At 45.1% G+C, this 21,301-nt stretch overlaps 1 protein-coding gene across 1 annotated transcript in view; it reads right to left on the bottom strand.

The window, feature by feature from the left end:
- The window catches only part of LOC134458834 (putative cytochrome P450 120), an 83,462-nt gene that overhangs the window by 58,572 nt on the left and 3,589 nt on the right, over positions 1-21,301 (bottom strand). Inside the window, exons 3-8 of the mRNA XM_063211240.1 lie at positions 20,768-20,852; positions 18,627-18,662; positions 15,649-15,788; positions 11,584-11,713; positions 8,398-8,542; positions 7,337-7,447 (exon numbers count right to left, since the gene is read on the bottom strand). Of these exons, the coding sequence (XP_063067310.1) occupies positions 7,337-7,447; positions 8,398-8,542; positions 11,584-11,713; positions 15,649-15,788; positions 18,627-18,662; positions 20,768-20,852 (647 nt within the window). The remainder of the gene's footprint in view (positions 1-7,336; positions 7,448-8,397; positions 8,543-11,583; positions 11,714-15,648; positions 15,789-18,626; positions 18,663-20,767; positions 20,853-21,301) is intronic.

Below are 21,301 nucleotides of genomic sequence, written 5' to 3'. Positions count from 1 at the left end.
TCCTGAGTCACTCACAGGGCCGTGTGTGTGTGTGTGCGTGTGCGCATGTGCATGTGTGTGAGTCTACTTTCTGTGTGTGTGTGTATATGTGAGTCTACTTTCTGTGTGTGTGTGCGTGCGTGCGTGCGAGCGTGTGTGTGTGTGTGTGTGTGTGTGTGTGTGTGTGTGTGTGTGTGTGTGTGTGTGTGTGTGTGTGCGTATGCCTGGCTGTGTGTGAGTCTACTTTCTGTGTGTGTGTATGTGTGTGTGTGTGTGTGAGTCTACTTTCTGTGTGTGTGCATGTGTGTATGCATGCATGCATCCATGTGTGTCCCCCCCCGTGCTTGCATCGCGTGGTACATGAGAGAGAGAAACTAACTGCCGTCTATGATCAGGTGTCGTTTCTCACACATACTGTATCTTCCAAAGAGACTGGCCTCTGTGGCTCTCTGTCTCCGGCCTTTGCATACGGACTTTCAAGGACACATATGCCACCTCTAGTTCCATTGCATCTCACAAGCAATAGATGCCATTTAGTTTACAGTAAACCAATTCATCGCTTTGGGGATAAAAAATGCAGCTATTCTGCAATGTAGTTATTGATGATTACCGCCTCACTGTAGTAACATGTCTCTGAGGAGAGAATTGTCAGGTACCTTTTTTAAATGTAATGTTTTGGCCTTTTACATCTTTGTTATCCAAACAGGACAGTGAAAGAGACAGGAAATGAGTAGAGGAGAGAGAGATGGGGAAAAATCTGGGAAACGGCCGTGTCCATGTGTGTGTGTGAGTGTATGTGTGATTGTGTGTGTATGTGTGTGTGTGTGTATGTTTATGCGTGTGTGTGTGTGTGCATGATCAGGGCTTTAAATTAACACGAGCCAACCGGCCAAATATTGGTGAAATTTCAGTTTGGCTGGTAGAAAAGACCAACTTACTAGCCACTTTGACCCATTCGTGAGTGTGTGTTTGGCTAGTAAGATTATTATTTACTAGCCATTTTGGCTGGTAATTTTAAAAGTTAATTTGGAGCCCTGTGCATGATGTATGTGTGTGTGTGAGTGTGTGTATGTGTGTGTCTGTGTGTAACGTACATGTGTGCATGAGTGCGTGTGTGCATGTGTGCGTGTGTGCAGTGGCTAACTAACTCGCTAATGTCCCCTTATCTCCACGGCCACTTCATCACTTTGGCAGCTCCAATGCATCACTGCCCATAAGGAACACATTCATTAAATATGCAATCATATCACCTGTTGCCTTTGATTAATCACAAAACGTGTAATTAGATTTTTTTTTCTTTACCCGCCACTCTACGTACTTCATCCCAAACTTGGAACGTGAGCCTTATAAAACTTGCTGTTTTCAAACGGCCAGAAGTGGGTATAGTCTCAAGGGACAGCCGACTCTAAAAGCAATCAGCATCCATTAAAAACCGAATGAGGGTTGGACGAGAGATGAAAAAAGCAGAGAATATAATGAAAGTAGAGAATTAGCTGCATCAATGTATTTGAGTAATAATGTAGAACTGACTTCATGATGTTTGCAATGAGTTTTCAAGCCTTTATTGCTCATATCAGACAGGACAGTGGAGGAGAGACAGGAAGTGAGTTGGGAGAGAGAGATGGGGAAGGACCGGCAAAGGACCCAGACCGGGAATCGAACCCACAGTAGGGCCATGAGTTTATAATTATAGTAAATATAATTAAATAATTATAATTATTAATTATAATTAATTATTATTATTAAATAATAATTAAAGTAAATAAAATGTACAGTATGTGTTGCAATACTGGCTCCATTTTCTCCCTTTACATACAGTGAAGTCAGCAATTTTGCATGGCTCAGACCAAAATGACTACAAAAATATAAAAGTAATGAGGCCCCTGTAAAACAGCAGGTCTGTGGCCCAATATTGGGTACCGTAGTCTCTTACTGCAGATGGGGTCACCGGCGGGCCTATTCACTATTTGCTTAAAATACTCTGCTACATCACAACAACATTGCTATGGCATTACTGTGTGCATTACAGTAAGTAACAGATTACAGGTAAAACATACAGAAGCCATTACGATTTAGCGACAGTAAGGTTATAACATAGGCTCTGCGTTAAGGGGTTAATTCATGCTGTTGACAACTGCACGGATCATCAACAAATTTGCTAATAGTTCTGCATAGTCCATTTTACAGCTCTAAGTATAACTCTCTATGCTTGCTCCAGAAAGGATGAAAGAGAGCACAAGTCATCTCCATGTTTGGAACCAAGCTTGCAACCTTCTAACCTCAAACTGCTTGACTGCTAATCCATTATTTCCTCAGCTCAAGCCTCTGTCATCTACAGTGTCTTATGAAAGACAATAGTAGTTCCAATTTATACAAATAAAGAAATTGTGTTACGCTGTTAGTTCTACTAAAAACAATGACAACATGCATCATTTTCTATGGATACCTGAAAACCTGTTGAGAACACCTAAAGTAATGGTGTCATCTGGACACTGTGGCAGCATTGAGTACAGTACAGCAGCTTAAATTTTCAGTAATTGCAGTCGAGTGACGGATGCCCTGGTCATGTATATTTGTTTTCATGAATGCAGACAATAAACCGAGCAGCTGAACCCCTGGTCTCCTTCTGGTCTTTGGACGGGTCTGTTACATTGGGCATCCGTCACTCGACTGCAATTACTCCAGCGTGGGGCGATCTAGCTGGAGGTACGGAGGGCGCAAGCACCCAAGAGGCACGAACGCGAAAAGCAGTCCCATTCACCGTACTGTTGGAGAATACAGTGCAGGACCAGTGTTTCCCATACATTGAGGAAACTATGGCGGCCCGCCATAGTTTAAATTTGGCCGCCATAGTTTCCCGAAAATGTTTAAAAAAAATAATAAAAAAAAAAATTAAAAAAAAATTTTACTTTTTTTTTTTATTATTTTTTTTTACGATTGCCGTTTTTGTTAAAAACGATTTGAATTACGATTTCCATCGCATTTTCCTCCTGGAGTAAATACATCCAATAGAGAACACCACAACTGCTTGAAAGCAGGGCTCTACAGTGCGAGCATTTTGGTCGCATATGCCCCTAAAATGATTGTGCGAACGAAATAATAGAAAGGGCGCACGTGTGCGAGTAGATATTTCAACCCTTTCAATCGTATTTTGCTCCTAAAATAAATACACCCCATAGAGAAACGCAGGAACGTGTGAACGAGAGAAGGCGCAAAAGACAGCGTGCGCGTCGCGCACAGAGAGACAGAGGCAGACAGACAAACAGTCGGGGGAGTTTTGAAATAAGATAAGCGTCGGGAGTATCGAGCGCTTCCAATGACGGAGAAGTGCTGGAGAGAAACTTCAGCGCTAGAATTGCTAATCCGCTTAGCACAAATGCTAACAAATGCTCAACCTGTTAACTTAGTGAGAAGAAATAGCTTCGGTTTGTACCATACATATCTTGTACGTGGCTTGTAGACCTAGGCCCTACTGTTTATGCTACTCCTCCTGAGACGTTGGCAAGGGAGTAGCCTACCCTACACAGCAGGCTCTCTCTGTGCGCTCACTTGCTCAACTGTCATCATCATCACGTCACGTCATCATGTGAAGTCAGTATTTTGTTGGACAGTCTCGGGGTGTAGCCTAGGGCACGTTTTTGATGTGCATGCCTTCAATATTGCCAAATTGAATATTTAGAGGAAATAAGTTTGGTTGGCATCTACTCTTTTTTGTTTCATTGTATATTGTATAGAACAATGTTATATTTTCAAAGGTAATGTTCAGATGCTGTTACTGTGGTACCAAATGTGATTAAAAAAAAGTGTAACCCATGGGTAGGCTGATAGCCTCATAGGCTATATAGCATACCCATATGCGAGTCATTGTATTTTCAGGACAGAAGTGTAATTGCCTCTCTGGTCTCTCTTGTAAAAAATCTGCCCCCCTGACCAATTTCATCCCAGCACCCTGCCAGATCCTGCTGTGTAGGCCTGAATTGAAACACCAGCTGTGTATAGAAATTAATGTGATGGATATAAATGTATAATATTTTGTTTAGTCCTTTTACTGGGAGAGGAAAAGTGTCCCAAAGTGACTTTAATTGTAGGCTTACCCCTCTAGAATGTGTATTTGTGTGTGGAAAGAGTATATTCTCTGTATATGTGTGTTAATAATGAAGCTGCGTCACAAAAACTCACTGTGCCCCTAATGAAAAAGCTAAGCGTAGAGCCCTGCTTGAAAGACAGAGGGATCTAAAGCCTAGTTAAGTTGTTGTAGTTAACTTGGGTTTGGGAATAATGAAAAAAAAACCTTCAGAGAAGGGAAAGTTGGGATGAGTTTACTAACACTCCCCAGGCTTTGTTTTACAGTTGTAATGACTTAGGTGACATACATGTGTAATATGTTGTTCTGCCCTTTTCATGGGAGGAATTTTGAAAAACTGGCCCTGTTACCAGCACCCCTCATGTAATAATAATGATAATTTCATGATACTCAAAGTCGCTTGAATGTGTAGGCCTACGCCTATGTGTGTGTGGGGGGGAAGGCATAGCCTAACCTCTTAGACCCTTTTTGTCTATGAGTTAACAATTTCACAGTGCTCTTAAATTCTTATCTCTGCTCCTATTTTGTTTTATTATTTTTTTCATTACATAGACCCCTGCATGAGGGATGAATGAAACTGTGTTGTAAACACAAATGATTCACTGTTCTGCATTTTTATTTTATAATACAAATGACAATGTACTGCTATTATACATGCCAATGTCTCCATGCCAACACCACCTCCCCCCCCCCCCCCCGGCCCGCGTGAAAAGACCCCCCCGCTGCGTGAATACAACAACCCCCCCAAGGCCCGCGTGTTTGAAAAGACCCCCTCCCCCCCCCCCCCCCCCCCCCCCCCCCACCGGAAAAGAATAAATCCCCGGCTGCCCCCATAGTTTCCAAAAATTCTGTGGGAAACACTGAGGACCATGAATGAACTGTGCAACCTCTTCAAGAAGATGGAAGCTCTTGCTTTGCCCTTATACAGTAGGAAATGTATGACTGCACATAAATGGCAAAAGTAAAGAATATAAAGAATAGAAACACGATAGATGGCCACCGTGACAGCAGCATTAGCAAAACAAGCAAAACACTGCCAGTGTCAGTGTGTCACCACTCGATTTTTCCAACCAATCAGTGGTGGCAGTGGCACAGAGAGAGAGAGAGAGAGGGAGAGAGAGAGAGAGAGAGAGAGAGAGAGAGAGAGAGAGAGAGAAAGAGAGAGAGAGAGAGAGAGAGAGAAGAAGAGTATAGTGTTGTGTTTGAGAGACTAGCCTAACACTGAGAGAGAGAGAGAGAGAGAGAGAGAGAGAGAGAGAGAGAGAGAGAGAGAGAGAGAGAGAGAGAGAGAGAGAGAGAGAGAGAGAGCGTGTGTGTGCGCGTGGAGGTTAATCAATCAGCTGGGGATCAATGACCCACATGAGCTGTTGCATAAAGAGGGATTAGGTCAGGGAAAGGTCCGCTGGGAGCCGCGAATAAAAACAAAGATTTTCCTCCAATAACAGAGTAGAGGACAGACATAGTGAAGCCGACAATGGGGGGTGCATATGGGTGGGTTGTCCTGGGCCCAGCAGTGGGGGGTGCATATGGGGCAGTTGTCCTGGGCCCAGGGAGACGGTGAAACCAGAATTGGGTGAACATTACACTGTATGTATTGAGTAGGTGGGGGCTTTCAGATGACTTTGTCCCGTGCGCCCAGCAAAAGCTGTAAGCGGCCCTGCGAAGGATGAACGGACGGACGGATGGACAAGAGCGTGGGCGAGCCAGAGTTGGCCAGATACAGCGAGAGAGTGAGAAAAAGAGAATGAAAAAAAGAGAAAACATGTCTCTGGAGCCATTATGTAATTCATGTCTGTCAACAGCTAATTTCAGCATGGTTTAGTTTTTCTCTCCCTCTATTTCTCTGGCTGACTGTGGTGCATTTCCTGAAACTTAAAAAAAAAAACTAAAAAAAACTAGGTGTGAATTTCATAACATAATCAAAACAGGTCTATAACTTCCAAAGCATTACAAAATGTTTCTTTCTGTTCTTAAAGTACACATTTTGTGACACTGAACATGTCAGTAGCAGCATGGCTGAAACGCTTGGCTGTATTGCCTCTAATTTAAAATTAGAAAGACTCAACTACATCATAACAACATTGCTATGGCAGTACAGACAGCCTTAAGCCACAGATTAAGACTTGATCATTACAATTTTGGTGATAGTAAAGTTATAGGCTCAGCGCACAGGGGTTGATTGTGTGTTTATGGCAGAAATAGAGAAAAAAATCAATGGACAATACCCCTCTTATGACCAATACCACAATACCCTCCTGAAAACGACTGCCTTTCTTTACATTTTACTGTGAGCTATGTTGTAAATTCACCAGGCCAGCTATCAAATAACATATTCTGCCTTCCTTCATTTTTGTGTCTAGTGACGAGCAAACAAACACCAGAGGCCGATGAGGGACAATCTGACACATTCACACCAGAAGCTTTAGTGTGTTTGTGTATTGACAGATTTAATGGACCAAAATGACAATAAACAATGAAATAATATGTAATGCTGGCCATTACAAAACCCTATATGTCTGTGAGGTCATGTGCTACAATACAACACAGGCGTCCTACATGTTGATGAGGGCAGGATATTGAGTGCGGTTGCAGTTACTGTAAGCCCTGCGGGTGGCCATCTTGTTTGTTGACATAATAGCCTACTGTATATACAGTACATGGTGGCCCTACTAACCTGACATCACCAGCATGGCTCACTGACCCCCATGTGTATTGTACGGTATTTACGTAAGAGACACAGTGTTGCACAATCACCACCTCATTCCCACCTGAGAAAAAAAATGACCAGAGAGGATGTTGTTTTGTCAAATTTTTAGCATCCGCTGCCTGGCTGATGATTATCTACCGCCTACAACTTTCACAGCTTCTGAAGGTGGACTGGTTAAATCCAGCCTGAATCATCGCGTTGAATCATCAATGTTATATCACAAAAAGTTCCAAAGAGACCATTAAAGTGATGAAATGTGTTTAAAAGTATCGTTCGACTGCATACTATACTGTATTTTGCCTGCCTGACCCAATATGATTGTCACTTATTAGCCTGGCGATTGTAACTTGCTACTTTACAAGCATTTGTCTAACAAGGGGTGATGAGGATACAGCAGAGGGTCGTGGAGAGAAGGAACTTTTTGCATAAACCTTTCATAGGCCTACGTAATATAACCACGAAGAAAGAATACACAACTTAAACAAAGTCAATGTAAGGAAGGTTTTTGAAACTTTTTTGAGTTTCGTGAACCAATGAGAGTATCTTCATTGACTTGGCAGACTAACCTGATTGGCTATGCGTCTTCCACCAATGAAAGGGGGCCACAGCCTCTGCACCTCCAGAAGCACCTGGTGCAGGTATGTGGGGTCCTGCCGGGCTCGCGCTCGCATCTCCTCCTGGACCAGATCACACCAACAAGCCAGGATGAGGGCATGATGAAGCAAGAACACAGTTGGTGCATGCTGGTACATTGTGTATGTGTATACTCTACTTAACCCTGTGTAAATGTACTTAAGGGAGCAATTCTGCCAATTTCAATATGCTGTTGTATTGCTCACGCTACCCTTGACTTGTCAGTACCCGGTGATGCTGCATTTATCGGCTCAGCCCTTTCCGAAATCTGAGCTATTCTAATGGGGGCAGATTTTGTTTACATTAAAAAAAACTTCTTAACATAGGCCACCCCAATATTTTCCCAAAAGGTATCTCTGTTTGCTAGTTGTCTGCTGATGTTGCATAACCTTTTGGATGTTTTTGGGAACAAATCAAGATGTTTCTTTCTTTCAACTGCATGTTGAAATTGACTGAAGTTATCCTTAAATAAAAACAATAACACTACTTCTGCACTAGCATCTGCACTTGTTATTCTGTATATTTCCTGTGCACTTTGTAACGGCTTGTGATGTTGGCTATGAAGATTATGACCTCAATTGTAAGCCGCTTTGGTTTAAAAAGCGTCTGCCAAATGCAATGCAATGCAATGTAATGTAAAGGTGCCGGTATGCTTGCTGCGAGCTGTAAATTACGCGCGTCACCGCGAGCAACCGACAGCACATGCTTGCTTCAAAAGCAGTTGACCAAATTTCGGACAAACTCAATGAGACGCTCTTAAAAGTTGCTGCCATTGTCGTTTTCATATCAAGCACACGCGTGGAACTGCGCAGTCTATCTTATGATCACCCCCAGCAAGTTTGAACATATTGCACCTGACGCACGCATTTGGCTGCCGTGTCCAACGCGCGCGAAATTGACATTAAATACGCATGTTAACGCGTTCATGAACGAATCGTGCACGCGCTCGCGTATCTTGCAGCAAGCATACCGGCACCTAAAAAATGGCAGCCACCTTGTGGGGCCCAGCCAGTGCCAGCGTGAAGGAGGTGAGGAGGGAGGCTAGTGCCTTGGGGATCAGAGCAGAGATGAAGAGCAACAGGTGCTGAGGGGCACAGCTGGGGTCCGGCAGAGGCAGAGAACGCAGGCAGCCAACAAACCTGGAGATATGGAGAGAGAGAGAGAGAGAGAGAGAGAGAGAGAGAGAGACAGGGGGAGAGAGAGAGAGGGGGAGAGAGGGGGAGAGAGAGAGAGAGAGAGAGAGAGAGAGAGAGAGAGAGAGAAAGGGGGAGAGAGAGATAGACTGCAGTTAAGGAAACGTGCAAATGTATGAAACAGGCACAGAAATGCAGAGAGCAGGCAGCACACAAAGTTCAATGAGGGTGATGTTCAAATGCACTATGTTACCAATAGACACCAGACAGGTCAGATTGGAAAACAGACAGATTTTAGATCCACATAGTATAGAAGATCAAATTATAGACAAACAGACAAGACACACCGACATGCAAACAGGCTGACACATGCATATGAATAACACATACAAAGTAATAATGGTTAGATTAATAAAATATAAAAAGTTGTAAGGTCGTAATTAGATTGGACGAGCACACACGCTGACATTAATATGGAGCAGCATCTGTTCTGGAAGCAATACCACTCCGGACCGCCCGTGTAGCGCACTGCACCTGAGGTAACGGAGCAAGAGGACCAAACAAAAAGGCCCGAGATCTTTATTGCATTATGGCCTTCACGGTGAGCCATTACACTGCTCGCACATATCGTCTGCATGTTCCATCAAAGCGCAATGAATTTTCAAAAAGTGGATTATTGCCCATGAGTGTAAACTAATAAGGTCGACATTACACCAGACAGTCGAGTCGGCTGGATCGGTCTATCGCTGATGAATAATAGGATCCTCGTCTCTCTCTCTCTCTCTGAGTTTATCACTATTGGCTTCTATTTCCAGTGTTAGTGTCTCTGTTCCTCTCTCTTTGCTCTCTCTCTCTTCATTTCTCCTTCCCTGTCTGTGTTGATGTGTTTGTATCGGTCTTCTGGCCCTTTTTTCATGTCTCTATGATTTTCTTTTCTTTTCCCTCTTTCCCTCAATTTGCTTGTTAGTTTGTCCTCCTTCTCTCTCTGACCTCCCCCCCCCTTTCTCTCTGACCTCTCTTCTGTCATGTCCTCCATGTTACGTCCTTTTTTCATCTCTCTCTCTCTCTCTCTATCTCTCCTACTCTCTCTGTCATCCTCTCCTCTCCCCTGTCATGTTTGTCCAGAGTAAACAGGCTCTCCTCCCCTCTCCTCTCCTCACCCTTCCTCTCCTCTCCTCTCCACTCCTCTCCTCTCCTCTCCTCTCATCTCCTCACCCTTCCTATCCTCTCCTCTCCATTCCTCTCCACTCTTCTCCTCCCCTCTCATCTCCTCACCCATCCTCTCCTCTCCTCTCATCTCCTCACCCTTCCTATCCTCTCCTCTCGTCTCCACTCTTCTCCTCCCCTCTCCTCTCCTCACCCGTCCTCTCCTCTCCTCTTATCTCGTCTCCTCTCCTCTCCACTCTTCTCCTCTCGTCTCCTCATCCGTCCTCTCCTCTCCTCTCGTCTCATCTCTCGTCTCCTCTCCTCTCGTTTCCTCTCCTCCTCTCTTCTCCTCTCCTCACCCGTCCTCTCCTCTCCTCTCCTCTCCTCTCCTCTCCTCTCCTCTCCTCTCCTCTCCTCCCCTCTCCTCTCCTCTTGCCTCCTCTCCTCTCGTCTCGTCTCCTCTCCACTCTTCTCCTCTCGTCTCCTCATCCGTCCTCTCCTCTCCTCTCCTCTCCTCTCGTCTCATCTCCTCTCGTCTCCTCTCGTCTCCTCTCCTCTCCTCTCTTCTCCTCTCCTCTCCTCTCCTCTCCACTCCTCTCCTCTCCACTCTTCTCCTCCCCTCTCCTCTCCTCACCTGTCCTCTCCTCTCCTCTTGTCTCCTCTCCTCTCGTCTCCTCTCCTCTCCACTCTTCTCCTCTCGTCTCCTCATCCGTCCTCTCCTCTCGTCTCATCTCCTCTCGTCTCCTCTCCTCTCGTTTCCTCTCCTCCTCTCTTCTCCTCTCCTCACCCGTCCTCTCCTCTCCTCCCTCTCCACTCTTCTCCTCTCCTTCCTCTCCTCTCCTCCCTCTCCACTCTTCTCCTCTCCTCTCCTCTCCTCCCCTCCCCTCCCCTCTCCTCTCCTCTCCTCTCCTCTCCTCTCCTCACCCGTCCTCTCCTCTCCTGTCCCGTCCTCTCTTCTCCTCTCCTCACCCGTCCTCTCCTCTCCTCTCCTCCCTCTCCACTCTTTTCCTCTCCTTCCTCTCCTCTCTTCTCCACTTCTCTCCTCTCCTCTCCTCCACTCTCCTCCTCTCCTCCTCCCTCTCCTCTCTTCTCCTCTCCTCCTCCCTCCTCTCCTCCCTCTCCTCTCCTCTCGTCTCCTCTCATCTCCTCACCCTTCCTCTCCTCTCCTCTCCTCTCCACTCTTCTCCTCTCCTCTCCTCCCCTCCCCTATCCTCTCCTCTCCTCTCCTCTCCTCACCCGTCCTCTCCTCACCCGTCCTCTCCTCTCCTCTCCTCACCCGTCCTCTCCTCTCCTCTCCTCTCCTCCCTCTCCACTCTTCTCCTCTCCTCTCCTCTCCTCCCCTCTCCTCTCCACTCTTCTCCTCTCCTCCCGTCTCCTCTCCTCTCCTCTCCTCTCCTCTCCTCTCCTCTCATCTCCTCACCCTTCCTCTCCTCTCCTCTCCTCTCCACTCTTCTCCTCTCCTCTCCTCTCCTCCCCTCCCCTCCCCTCCCTTCTCCTCTCCTCCCTCTCCTCTCCTCACCCGTCCTCTCCTCACCCGTCCTCTCCTCTCCTCTCCTCTCCTCACCCGTCCTCTCCTCTCCTTTCCTCTCCTCTCCTCTCCTCCCTCTCCACTCTTCTCCTCTCCTCTCCTCTCCTCTCCTCTCCTCTCCACTCTTCTCCTCTCCTCTCCTCTCCTCTCCTCCCTCTCCTCTCCTCTCGTCTCCTCTCATCTCCTCACCCTTCCTCTCCTCTCCTCTCTTCTCCTCTCCTCTCGTCTCGTCTCCTCTCCTCTCATCTCCTCTCCACTCTTCTCCTCTCCTCTCCTCTCCTCTTCTCTCGTCTCCTCTCCTCTCCTCTCCTCTCCTCCCTCTCCTCTCCTCACCCGTCCTGCTCCTCTCCTCCCTCTCCTCTCCTCTCCTCACCCGTCCTGCTCCTGCTCGTCCTCCAGCTTCTCCTTGATGATGTCCATGAGCTTGTCTTTGGCCTCCAGGGCCGTGCTGAAGCCAGAGGACCACAGAGGCACCTTGATGTTGACAGGGGCCGAGATCAACCCTGCAGACAGGAGAGGAGAGGAGAGGAGAGATAGAATACAGAAGGAGGGAGGGAGGGAACAGAAAGGTAGGTAGATCATAGATAGATACAGTAGCTAGTGACAGAAAGCAACAGAGAGTGAGAGAGAGAGAGAGAGAGAGAGAGAGAGAGAGAGAGAGAGAGAGGGAGAGAGAGAGAGAGATAGAGACAGAGACAGAGACAGAGACAGACAAAACCAGTTGATACCCGTATCGGTTGGTCTCAGCCGCTGCGCTACCTGGGCTAGCGTACAGGAAGTTCTCCTGAGCAGTCTTGATGTCTGCAAGAGCATATTGTATTACAGGCCACATCCATCCCCTCTGCCACAGTGGCCACAGTGCTCATTACATGCAGGGTGCGATTTGTAGGGGGGGATGGGGGGGATTGTCCCCCCTTCTGGTTTTGATATTGCCACATTTTCTTCATGATTTTAATAGTGACTGCATGTAACTCCATTGATAATGCTTAAAATCTGAAACATATCCCCCCTTCTGGTTCTTCAACAAATCGCACCCTGCTTACACGTATAGTACTCTAGTACTGGATGTACACGACTACATCACAGCGACCGCACAACAAGAGAGATACAGTACAACTGCCCAACACCAGTACATTTAACACAAGCCCCCTGCGACAGGTTCCATTAATGCAATTAGTACTACACTGTGCCTTACATTGTAGTGCCATCAATATCAAAGCAGACATGAGTTACACGTAAGCAGAAGTGGAGATATGAGAGTTGTATGGTCATGTCAAAAGTGGAATAGAATTGGCCAAGCCTGTACTGCTACGCGGGCAATACGGGTCCGATTCCCAACCCGAGTAATTTCCCGATCCTCTCCCATCTCTCTCTGTCCCACTCATTTCTTGTCCCACTCTTTACTGTCCTGTTTAAATAAAGAAACCCCCCCACAAAAAAAGTAGAATAGAATAGAACAGGACTGCACAATGAATAATATAATTGTCTGGTATCTTAAAAATACAGTGTGTTGACAATACAGTGCAAAATGATAGATATAGATTAACTGTGTATTAAAACAGCAGATATTGATTTTTTTTCCTATGGTTTTATTTCCGATAGATATGTGTCTAGTGACGTAGGTGTACTATTATGGTGCACACATCCTCTGTCTCCCTGAAATGGCCATCCCATCTGTCACTGTGTACAATTTACTGTAGATAATCAACATCATTAAGTAGGCCTCATACATACATACAGTACAATACATTCGTACGTCTATCATTCCCTCTTATCCTGCTGTCACATTTATGAGGGAGCCATGTCATTGGCTATTGGCCAGGTGGGCAGCCAGCTAGTGTTTTCCTCTATCCCGTAATCTCCATAGTGTGGTTAAGCTCTGAGTACAGTTAGGACTGGACAGCCTGACCCAGCTGTGGCCGGCCCATTCACTCACTCACTCATACACACTGACGCACAAACACACACACAAAAACACACACCAAATACACACTCACACGCTTTTGTCACTCACTCACCTACCCACTCATTCACTACTTCAGGGGTTCCCAACCTTCAGGGTCCACTTCTGACCCAATCAAGAATAAAACTCAAATAAATCAATAGCAACACACACCAAAATATGCTTATAATTTGTAGAAAATTAGGCCCACTTGGAATAGCTTCAGGGCCCACCAGTGGGCCCCAGCCCATAGGTTGAAAATCACTGCACTACTTCATTCACCCACTTACCATCATTCACTCATCGTCAATTCTCCCTCCTTCTCTTCCTCCTCTTTTCTCGCTCACTGTTCCACTGGAGCCCTATCTCACGCCTTTCGTAAAGTCTTCACGAAAAAAATAGAGTAATTTTCGTGGTGCATTCACGTTATTGCCCGCCTTTCGTAAAATCTTCACGAAAATAATAGATTAATTTTCACGCTGCCTATTCACTTGAATTGCCCACTGCTGCTATGGTTATCCAAAACGTCTGCAGGGGCGGGGGGAGGGGTGCTGACAGAACACTGCTGATACACTCGGGACTCACTAATTCGACGCCCTTTCGGTACTTACGCCTTATGTCCCCTAAACCTAAACCTAAACCTAACCCTAACCTTAACCCTACTTAACCCTAAACCTAACCCTAACCTTAACCCTAACCTTAACCCTAACCTTGACCCTAAACCTAAATTGCTTGTTTGAAATGTTTGATTACCATGTGACAGTAGGCTACCGAAAGGGCATCAAACTAGTGGGTCGCTAGGCAACAGTCGGGCAATTCAAGTGAATAGGCAGCGTGAAAATTAATCTATTATTTTCGTGAAGACTTTACGAAAGGCGGGCAATAACGTGAATGCACCACGAAAATTACTCTATTTTTTTCGTGAAGACTTTACGAAAGGCGTGAGATACGGTTGCTCAATCTGTCCATCCTTCCTCCCTTCAATCATCTCTTCATCCCTCCCTCGTGTGGAGGGCGCACAGGCGGCTGATGTCCTTGAAGCTCTCAGATGTCACTATCGTCCAGTGATGAGTGATAGTCCTTTTCCTTCTTCCCGTCCTCCCTTCCTTCCTACAGGACATCCCTCCTTCTTTCCCTCCAATCCCTCCCTTCCTCCTCACCATGTCAGTGGAAGGTGCAGAGGTGTGGGGGGCAGTCGTGGCTCAGTGGTTAGAGCACTGGGTTGGCAACCCAAGGGTTCTCGGTTCAGTGCCCGACCAAACCACGGCTGAAGTGCCCTTGAGCAAGGCACCTAACCCCCACATTGCTCCCCGGGCGCCGCTCAGCAGGCAGCCCACTCCTACGGACTAGTGTGTGTACTTCAATGTGATTGACTAGTCCAAATGGGATAAATGCAGAGAAAGAATTTCCCCTACCTAGGGGATCAAAATTGGCTCCAATCCAATCCAAATTGGCTCCAATTGGCTTCATCTCCTCAAACATCTCTGGTGTCACTGTCATTCACTCCTCATGCACTCCACCCTTCCTTCTCTTCATTTCATTTCATTTCATTTCATTTCGTTTCAGTTCAGTTTACTTTACTGATACCCGTACGTGAACTGGTTTTGCAGTTTAAGAGAAAGATGGGTGTCCTTACATACAGTATAAGCTACAAGACACATGACACATATAAACATGGCATCTAAAAACACATATACCCATTTCTCCATCCATACTCCCTTTGCTTCCTCCCTACCGCCCTTCATTCCTTCATATCTCCCTCTCTCCCTCACCGTGCCACTGAAGAGTGCGGAGGTGTCTCCTCAAACATCTCTGGTGTCACTGTCAGGGCCGGATTAACGCACAGGCTAGATATGGCTGCAGCCTAGGGGCCCCCATCTGCCAGGGGGCCCCTGATTGGCCAAAAGTGAAAAAGGGTAGAATGGTGACAAGATGCAATATTGAAAAGTCAATCTGTCGTGTTGAGTACAGTTGGTAAACATGATATCCTTAATTCCTAGCTTGTAATCATGACACTATGTAAATGTGCCGTGAAATTTGTCTTCCAGGGGGTCCCACAGCAACCTGTAGCCTAGGGGCCCCAGACCATCTTAATCCGGCCCTGGTCACTGTCATTCACTCCGTCCTCATGCACTCCACCCGTCCCTTCCCTTCTTCATTTATCCATCCATCCATCCATCCTCCCAATGCTTCTTCCCTGCTACCTCCCTTCATCCCTCCATCCAGGGGTGTCGTACAGGGGGATAAAGTGTGACTGAGTCTCCAGGGCCCCATGTATGTAGGGGGCCCACACAGTGTCTGATTTATGTAGATATATCCTCCTAACAGTACCGTGTTTACAAACAGAAAAAAATATGGCAGGTAGCAGGTTTCACTCAGGTTTCTTGATTAATTTTAAGGGTGCTGGCCCAAATAAAATACTTAGAATCAAAGAGATTACAAACAGAAACAAATTTGCAATTTGCTGCTATGCCCCTGTCTCCCTCCCTTCCTCACCGTGCCAGTGGAGGGTGCAGAGGCGCGTGATCTCCTCGAAGGTGTCTGGCGTCTCCTCGGCCTTGACGTTGAGGAAGAGGCCCAGCACCAGCTCCGAGCCCAGACGCTTGAAGACCGGGTAGACTGACTGGGGCTGCCCGCTGCAGTGACAAGACAAGGAAGGAGATCAGTCACTACACTACTGTACTGACTGGAGCTGCCCACTGCAGTGGCAAGACAAGGAAGGAGATCAGTCACTACACTACACTACTGTACTGACTGGAGCTGCCCACTGCACTGGCAAGACAAGGAAGGAGATCAGTCACTACACTACTGTACCGACTGGAGCTGCCCACTGCAGTGGCAAGACAAGGAAGGAGATCAGTCACTACACTACTGTACTGACTGGAGCTGCCCACTGCAGTGGCAAGACAAGGAAGGAGATCAGTCACTACACTACTGTACCGACTGGGGCTGCACGCTGCAGTGGCAAGACAAGAAAAACAGAGATAGAGATAGGAAATCAGTAACTACACAGATACTGCTGCAAACAAACACACTCTTCTGGTGATGATGATGATGATGATGATTATGATGATGATGATGACGATTATGATGATGATGACGACGACGATGATGATTTAGACAACATCAAAGTGGGATTGTTGTATCAGATTGCACATTAAAATTTGACATGTTTCACACTGTCACAACACACACACACACACACACACACACACACACACACACACACACACACACACACACACACACACACACACACACACACACACACACACACACACATACACACACACACACACACACACACACACACACACACACACACACACACACACTGTCTATTACAGTTTTTCTCGATTGCCTCCACACAAGTTCTGGTACTTCACACACAATTCTCGGAACATCTCACCCATTTCCCAACTCCCCTAACCAATGTCACTGAACACTAAACACAATTCCTACTTAACACTCAAATTCCAGTTTTAAAACACACTCTTTTCACACCATTACACACAATTCTCTGGATTACACTCAATTTTCATAAAGAAAAACACTGGGTTTCGCATGGAACACACTGTCATTCCCAACACTACAATCAACTGCCATACTATGTTCACTTCCTCATCACATGGGCAAACTCTCTTCATACCGGTTTACAATCTGAAATCATCACCCCATAAGGACACACATTGCAAGTCATATTGATGAAAAATGAGTGGATGCAAGGAGAAAACCCATTTGTTTAGTTTTTGAACTCAAAAATATGTTATACAAGACATAACTTTCATGTGGTTACCCAATATTTTACAATACATTAGTGCAAGTTTTAAATATTTTTAATGTAAAAATATGTACGTCTGTGTACTCCGAGTCTAAAAACAATATTTCAGTATTTTACTACAGAAAAATACCCTCTTTAGTAAGTAGAACACTGAAGAAAATAAGTTTCTACTGTGTTTCAAGTTGAGTATAGAGGTTTTTTTTTCATAGCAATAGGCTATACAGTAATGTAATGGGTTTTTTGTACTGCCAAATAGGCAGTGGGGTTTATCTTTGTGTTGTTTTTGTGAAAAAGACATAAAAATCTTTCTGTTTCTGTTTGTGTGTTGTGGGAATGAAGTTTTTCCAACTTATGTCACAGTATCCATGCAATCCAGAACAAAAAAGCCCAAGTTACTGGGAGAAATTAGTTTTACCCTGTGCCCAACAGTGTTTTAATGGGTCTGCAAATGTGTATTGTAGTGACTGTCTGTGTGTGTCATTTGACGACAAAATGAGGTTTTTAGAAGAGAGTACATTGTTTTGAGACAAGACGTGCATTTTTCAGAGGTAGTGAAGAGTTTGGCCCGTTGTGCGTGAGGTTTGGGGATTTGTGTGTAGAGTTTTGAGAATTCGAAGACCGATTCCGAAAATTGTGTGTAGGCAATCGAGAAAAACTGTAACAGGCCACAACTGTCCCTTGTTGTCCCTCGTTTGTTCTCCTAATGGCCAACCCTGTGTAAACCCCTCTTTCTGTTCAGTCATTGTCTGGTGGCTTCACTCTGAGCAACGCGGACCTCCAGCTCCTTGCTGTTTGAACTTTACAGAGAAAAAGCCCACATTGTAAGACGTGTATGTTTGCCCTTCTATACACCAATCACCTCCCACCTTGAGGACAGGTCTCTACAATACTTGAGACTTACTACTGTGCAACACAGTGCTAGTAGATCTGGAGTGGATTTCTCAAAACCAAAGTTGCTTACTACATTAGCTACTTTGTTGTTTTCAATGCGTTTTCCCATCGGCAACTACCAAAGTTGCTAACAGGCTAACAGCTTCTCTTTTGAGAAATGCACCCTTGCGTTGTTGGTGCGCCATAACATCTACTAAAAGGTATGATGTCTCTGTGTAATGTGGGACGGAGAACACTATTGGCAGCAGCCCAGCCATCCTCCACTGTTAGCAGCAACCCAGCCATCCTCCACTGTTAGCAGCAACCCAGCCATCCTCCACTGACCAGCTTGAGGACAGCTCTCTATGATACCTGCTTTTAAATTTACTTTGCGACACATTGCTATTCATATAATACATGTATATTTTAATTGATTAGGATTTTAATTATTTCTATTTTATGATCTTATTCCCACTTTTTATTTTAATCTACTCTGTATGCTTTGTTTTTTTATCAGTCTTATCTTTGTATAATTATCTGTATATCTTAGAGTTTATTGTATGGCTCCCAAAACGCAAAACAAATTCCCTTCGGGGTAATATAATAAAGGTGGTCATTCATTCATTCATTCATTCATTAATTCATTCACTCAATCGTCCATTCATTCATGCATTCATCCACCCATTCATCCATCCATCCATCCACCCATCCATACATTCATTCATTCTATACACACTGTAGCCATGTCCTGATGATTTCTACATGTAATGCAAAACAGAGTACCTTTATGAGTGTCCCTACTGGGCCACCCAACACTTCTCACCTTGAGGACAGGTCCTTCAGGCTGCGCTCACACACACTACACCGGAAAAATAAACAGACAAGCGGCCGTTTACATAACACATGATTCGGTCTCGTCTCCACACACACACACACACACACACACACACACACACACACACACACACACACACACACACACACACACACACTGAAACACGAACACACACGCACACACATGCACACACATGCACACACGCGCATGGCACACACACACACACACACACACACACACACACACACACACACACACACACACACACACACACACACACACACACACACACACACACACACACACACACACACACACACACACACACACACACACACGCACACACAATATAAAACACTATAAAGCACATACTGTACGTTTGAGATTCACAGGGGGATTAGCACAGATGTTGGTGTTACTGCACAGAAGCTTTTTTTAGAACAATGACAGCAGAATATTACGAACGTACTACGCATACAGTGCTACTTGATGTTAAGGACTGTTATTGTAAATGTCCTATACAGTGGCGGAACAATTGCACACCGGGCCCCAGGGCAAAACACTGAGAGGACCCCACATACGGTCTGCAAATGACACAACATGACCCCCACCACCAATAGAGGAGGGCCCAGGGGAAAATGCCCTGCTTGCCTTGCCTATGGCTCCGCACCGGGTCCTATGAGAATAGAATATCCCCAATCACAGGACTACAGTAAGGTTCGAAACAGAATCTGCATTTGAATTCTGCAGACCAGAGGAAATGAATCCACATATGGTGTCCTGCTACAGTGTTATGGCATGATTATTAAAAAGCTATGAAATATGGCCACTATGAAATATGAAAAGGCATTAAAAATGAAATGCTATTAAATATGCCAGCTCCAGTACAAGAATCAATTAAATAAGTCGAGTGTAGTCTACAAAAGATGATTCAGGAGGACTTAGCTTCTATAATTGATAACTAGATGTCATTTTTGTAAGAAATTGTGTTTGAGCTGAGTACATTTAATAAAAGTGAATGAATGAATTAAAAACAGTGAGTTTGGTTACATGATGCACGCATTGTCTCATAGTTAGTTTGATAAGGAAAACCCACTATTTACTGCTACAACCCTACCGCTACTGCTGCAGCTACTGCTGCCACCACCACTACTACTACTACTACTACTACTACTACTGCTACTACTACTACTTCTACTACAACTATGACTACTACTACTACTACTACCACCACTACTTCTATTACTACTACTTCTACTGCTACTACTACTACTACTACTACTACTTCTACTACTACTACTACTTCTACTACTACTACTACTACTACTACTACTATTTCTACTACTAACTACTACTACTACCACTACTACTACTACTACTACTACTACTAACTACTACTACTGAAGCTGTCTTTCACCAGACTAAAAAATGATTTGAGCAGATCGGAATGAGTATGCAATGCAGCATGAGAATTCACAGGCCGTCTACTAGTAGGCCTAGTAGACCATAGACAGAGAGAGTAGAGAGAGAGAGAGGTTCCATTGGCCCATTGTTTCCGGGTTCTATTATTGGGGGGGAAATCCCCCTTTAGGCAGACCTAGGCAGACCTGAGGACTGTTCTATTCAATGCTAGGAGCATTATGACACGCCCCTTTAGGCAGACAGGAACCTGGTCACATTAGGTGCCCATAGAAACCTATTATGTTGGCATATCTCTATACTTAAAGAATCTCTGCCATAGACTTCCACAAACAATACTACTAATAATAAGAATACGAATAAGAGTAAGAATAATAGGAACAACCATATAGGCCTATATACTGTATATTGTTGTTGCATCATTGGTTTAAAATTATAAACAAAAATATTAGAAATCCTCAAAAGCTAACACCTCCAACTTACCTGATGGTGAGCCCCCTAATTCAGATTCCACTATGCAACATAGCCCCGTCGTACTTATTACCTCTCTCATCGCTGCATTCATAAACATTAACATGGGTGACCTTTCTTTTCCACCTGGGCTATAGAGCTATGGCGATGTCCCATTGATGTGCCTGCTATTTGCCCTGTGGGCCACACAAGTCAACAGGTCTTAGCGTCTTGACACGACACGGTGACACGTTCATTACCTGTTAATGTAATCAGAGCTGGAGGCCAGGCACTTTCCCGAGAAGAGATTCATCAGAGAGAGACGCAACAGACTGGCCTCCTCCCCTGAGCCAGAGAGAGAGAGAGAGAGAGAGAGAGGGAGAGAGAGAGAGAGAGAGAGAGAGAGAGAATGAGAAAACAAATGAATGAATGAGAGGGAGATTAAAGAGGCTCATTAAAGGCCTGCTCATGAACCCAACAGATAAACTGATTCATAGATTACAGCTGGCGGACATTTTGGGTTAATAAAAGATTTGGTCATCATAATTGCGTTTGTGAATGGGATATGAGTGGAGTGAGCGATGATATAATTTTTTTTTTGCCAAAGACAATGATGTCATCGCTTATGGGATGTTATTTTTTTTTCTGGGAGGGAGTCTGAATTGTATGGTAAAATCCAGTCACAGCTCAATTTATTCCCTGTACTCTGGCGCCCTCTAGAGTTGAAAAAGAGACACTGATTTCACTGAAAGACAGTACATAGACGCATTTTTGCTCAACAAAAGCAATGTTAA

This window comes from Engraulis encrasicolus, chromosome 11 (assembly GCF_034702125.1).
Source record: "Engraulis encrasicolus isolate BLACKSEA-1 chromosome 11, IST_EnEncr_1.0, whole genome shotgun sequence".
Lineage (NCBI taxonomy): Eukaryota > Metazoa > Chordata > Actinopteri > Clupeiformes > Engraulidae > Engraulis > Engraulis encrasicolus.
Note: the sequence above shows the minus strand (reverse complement) of the source record. Positions and strands in the feature narration are given on the sequence as shown.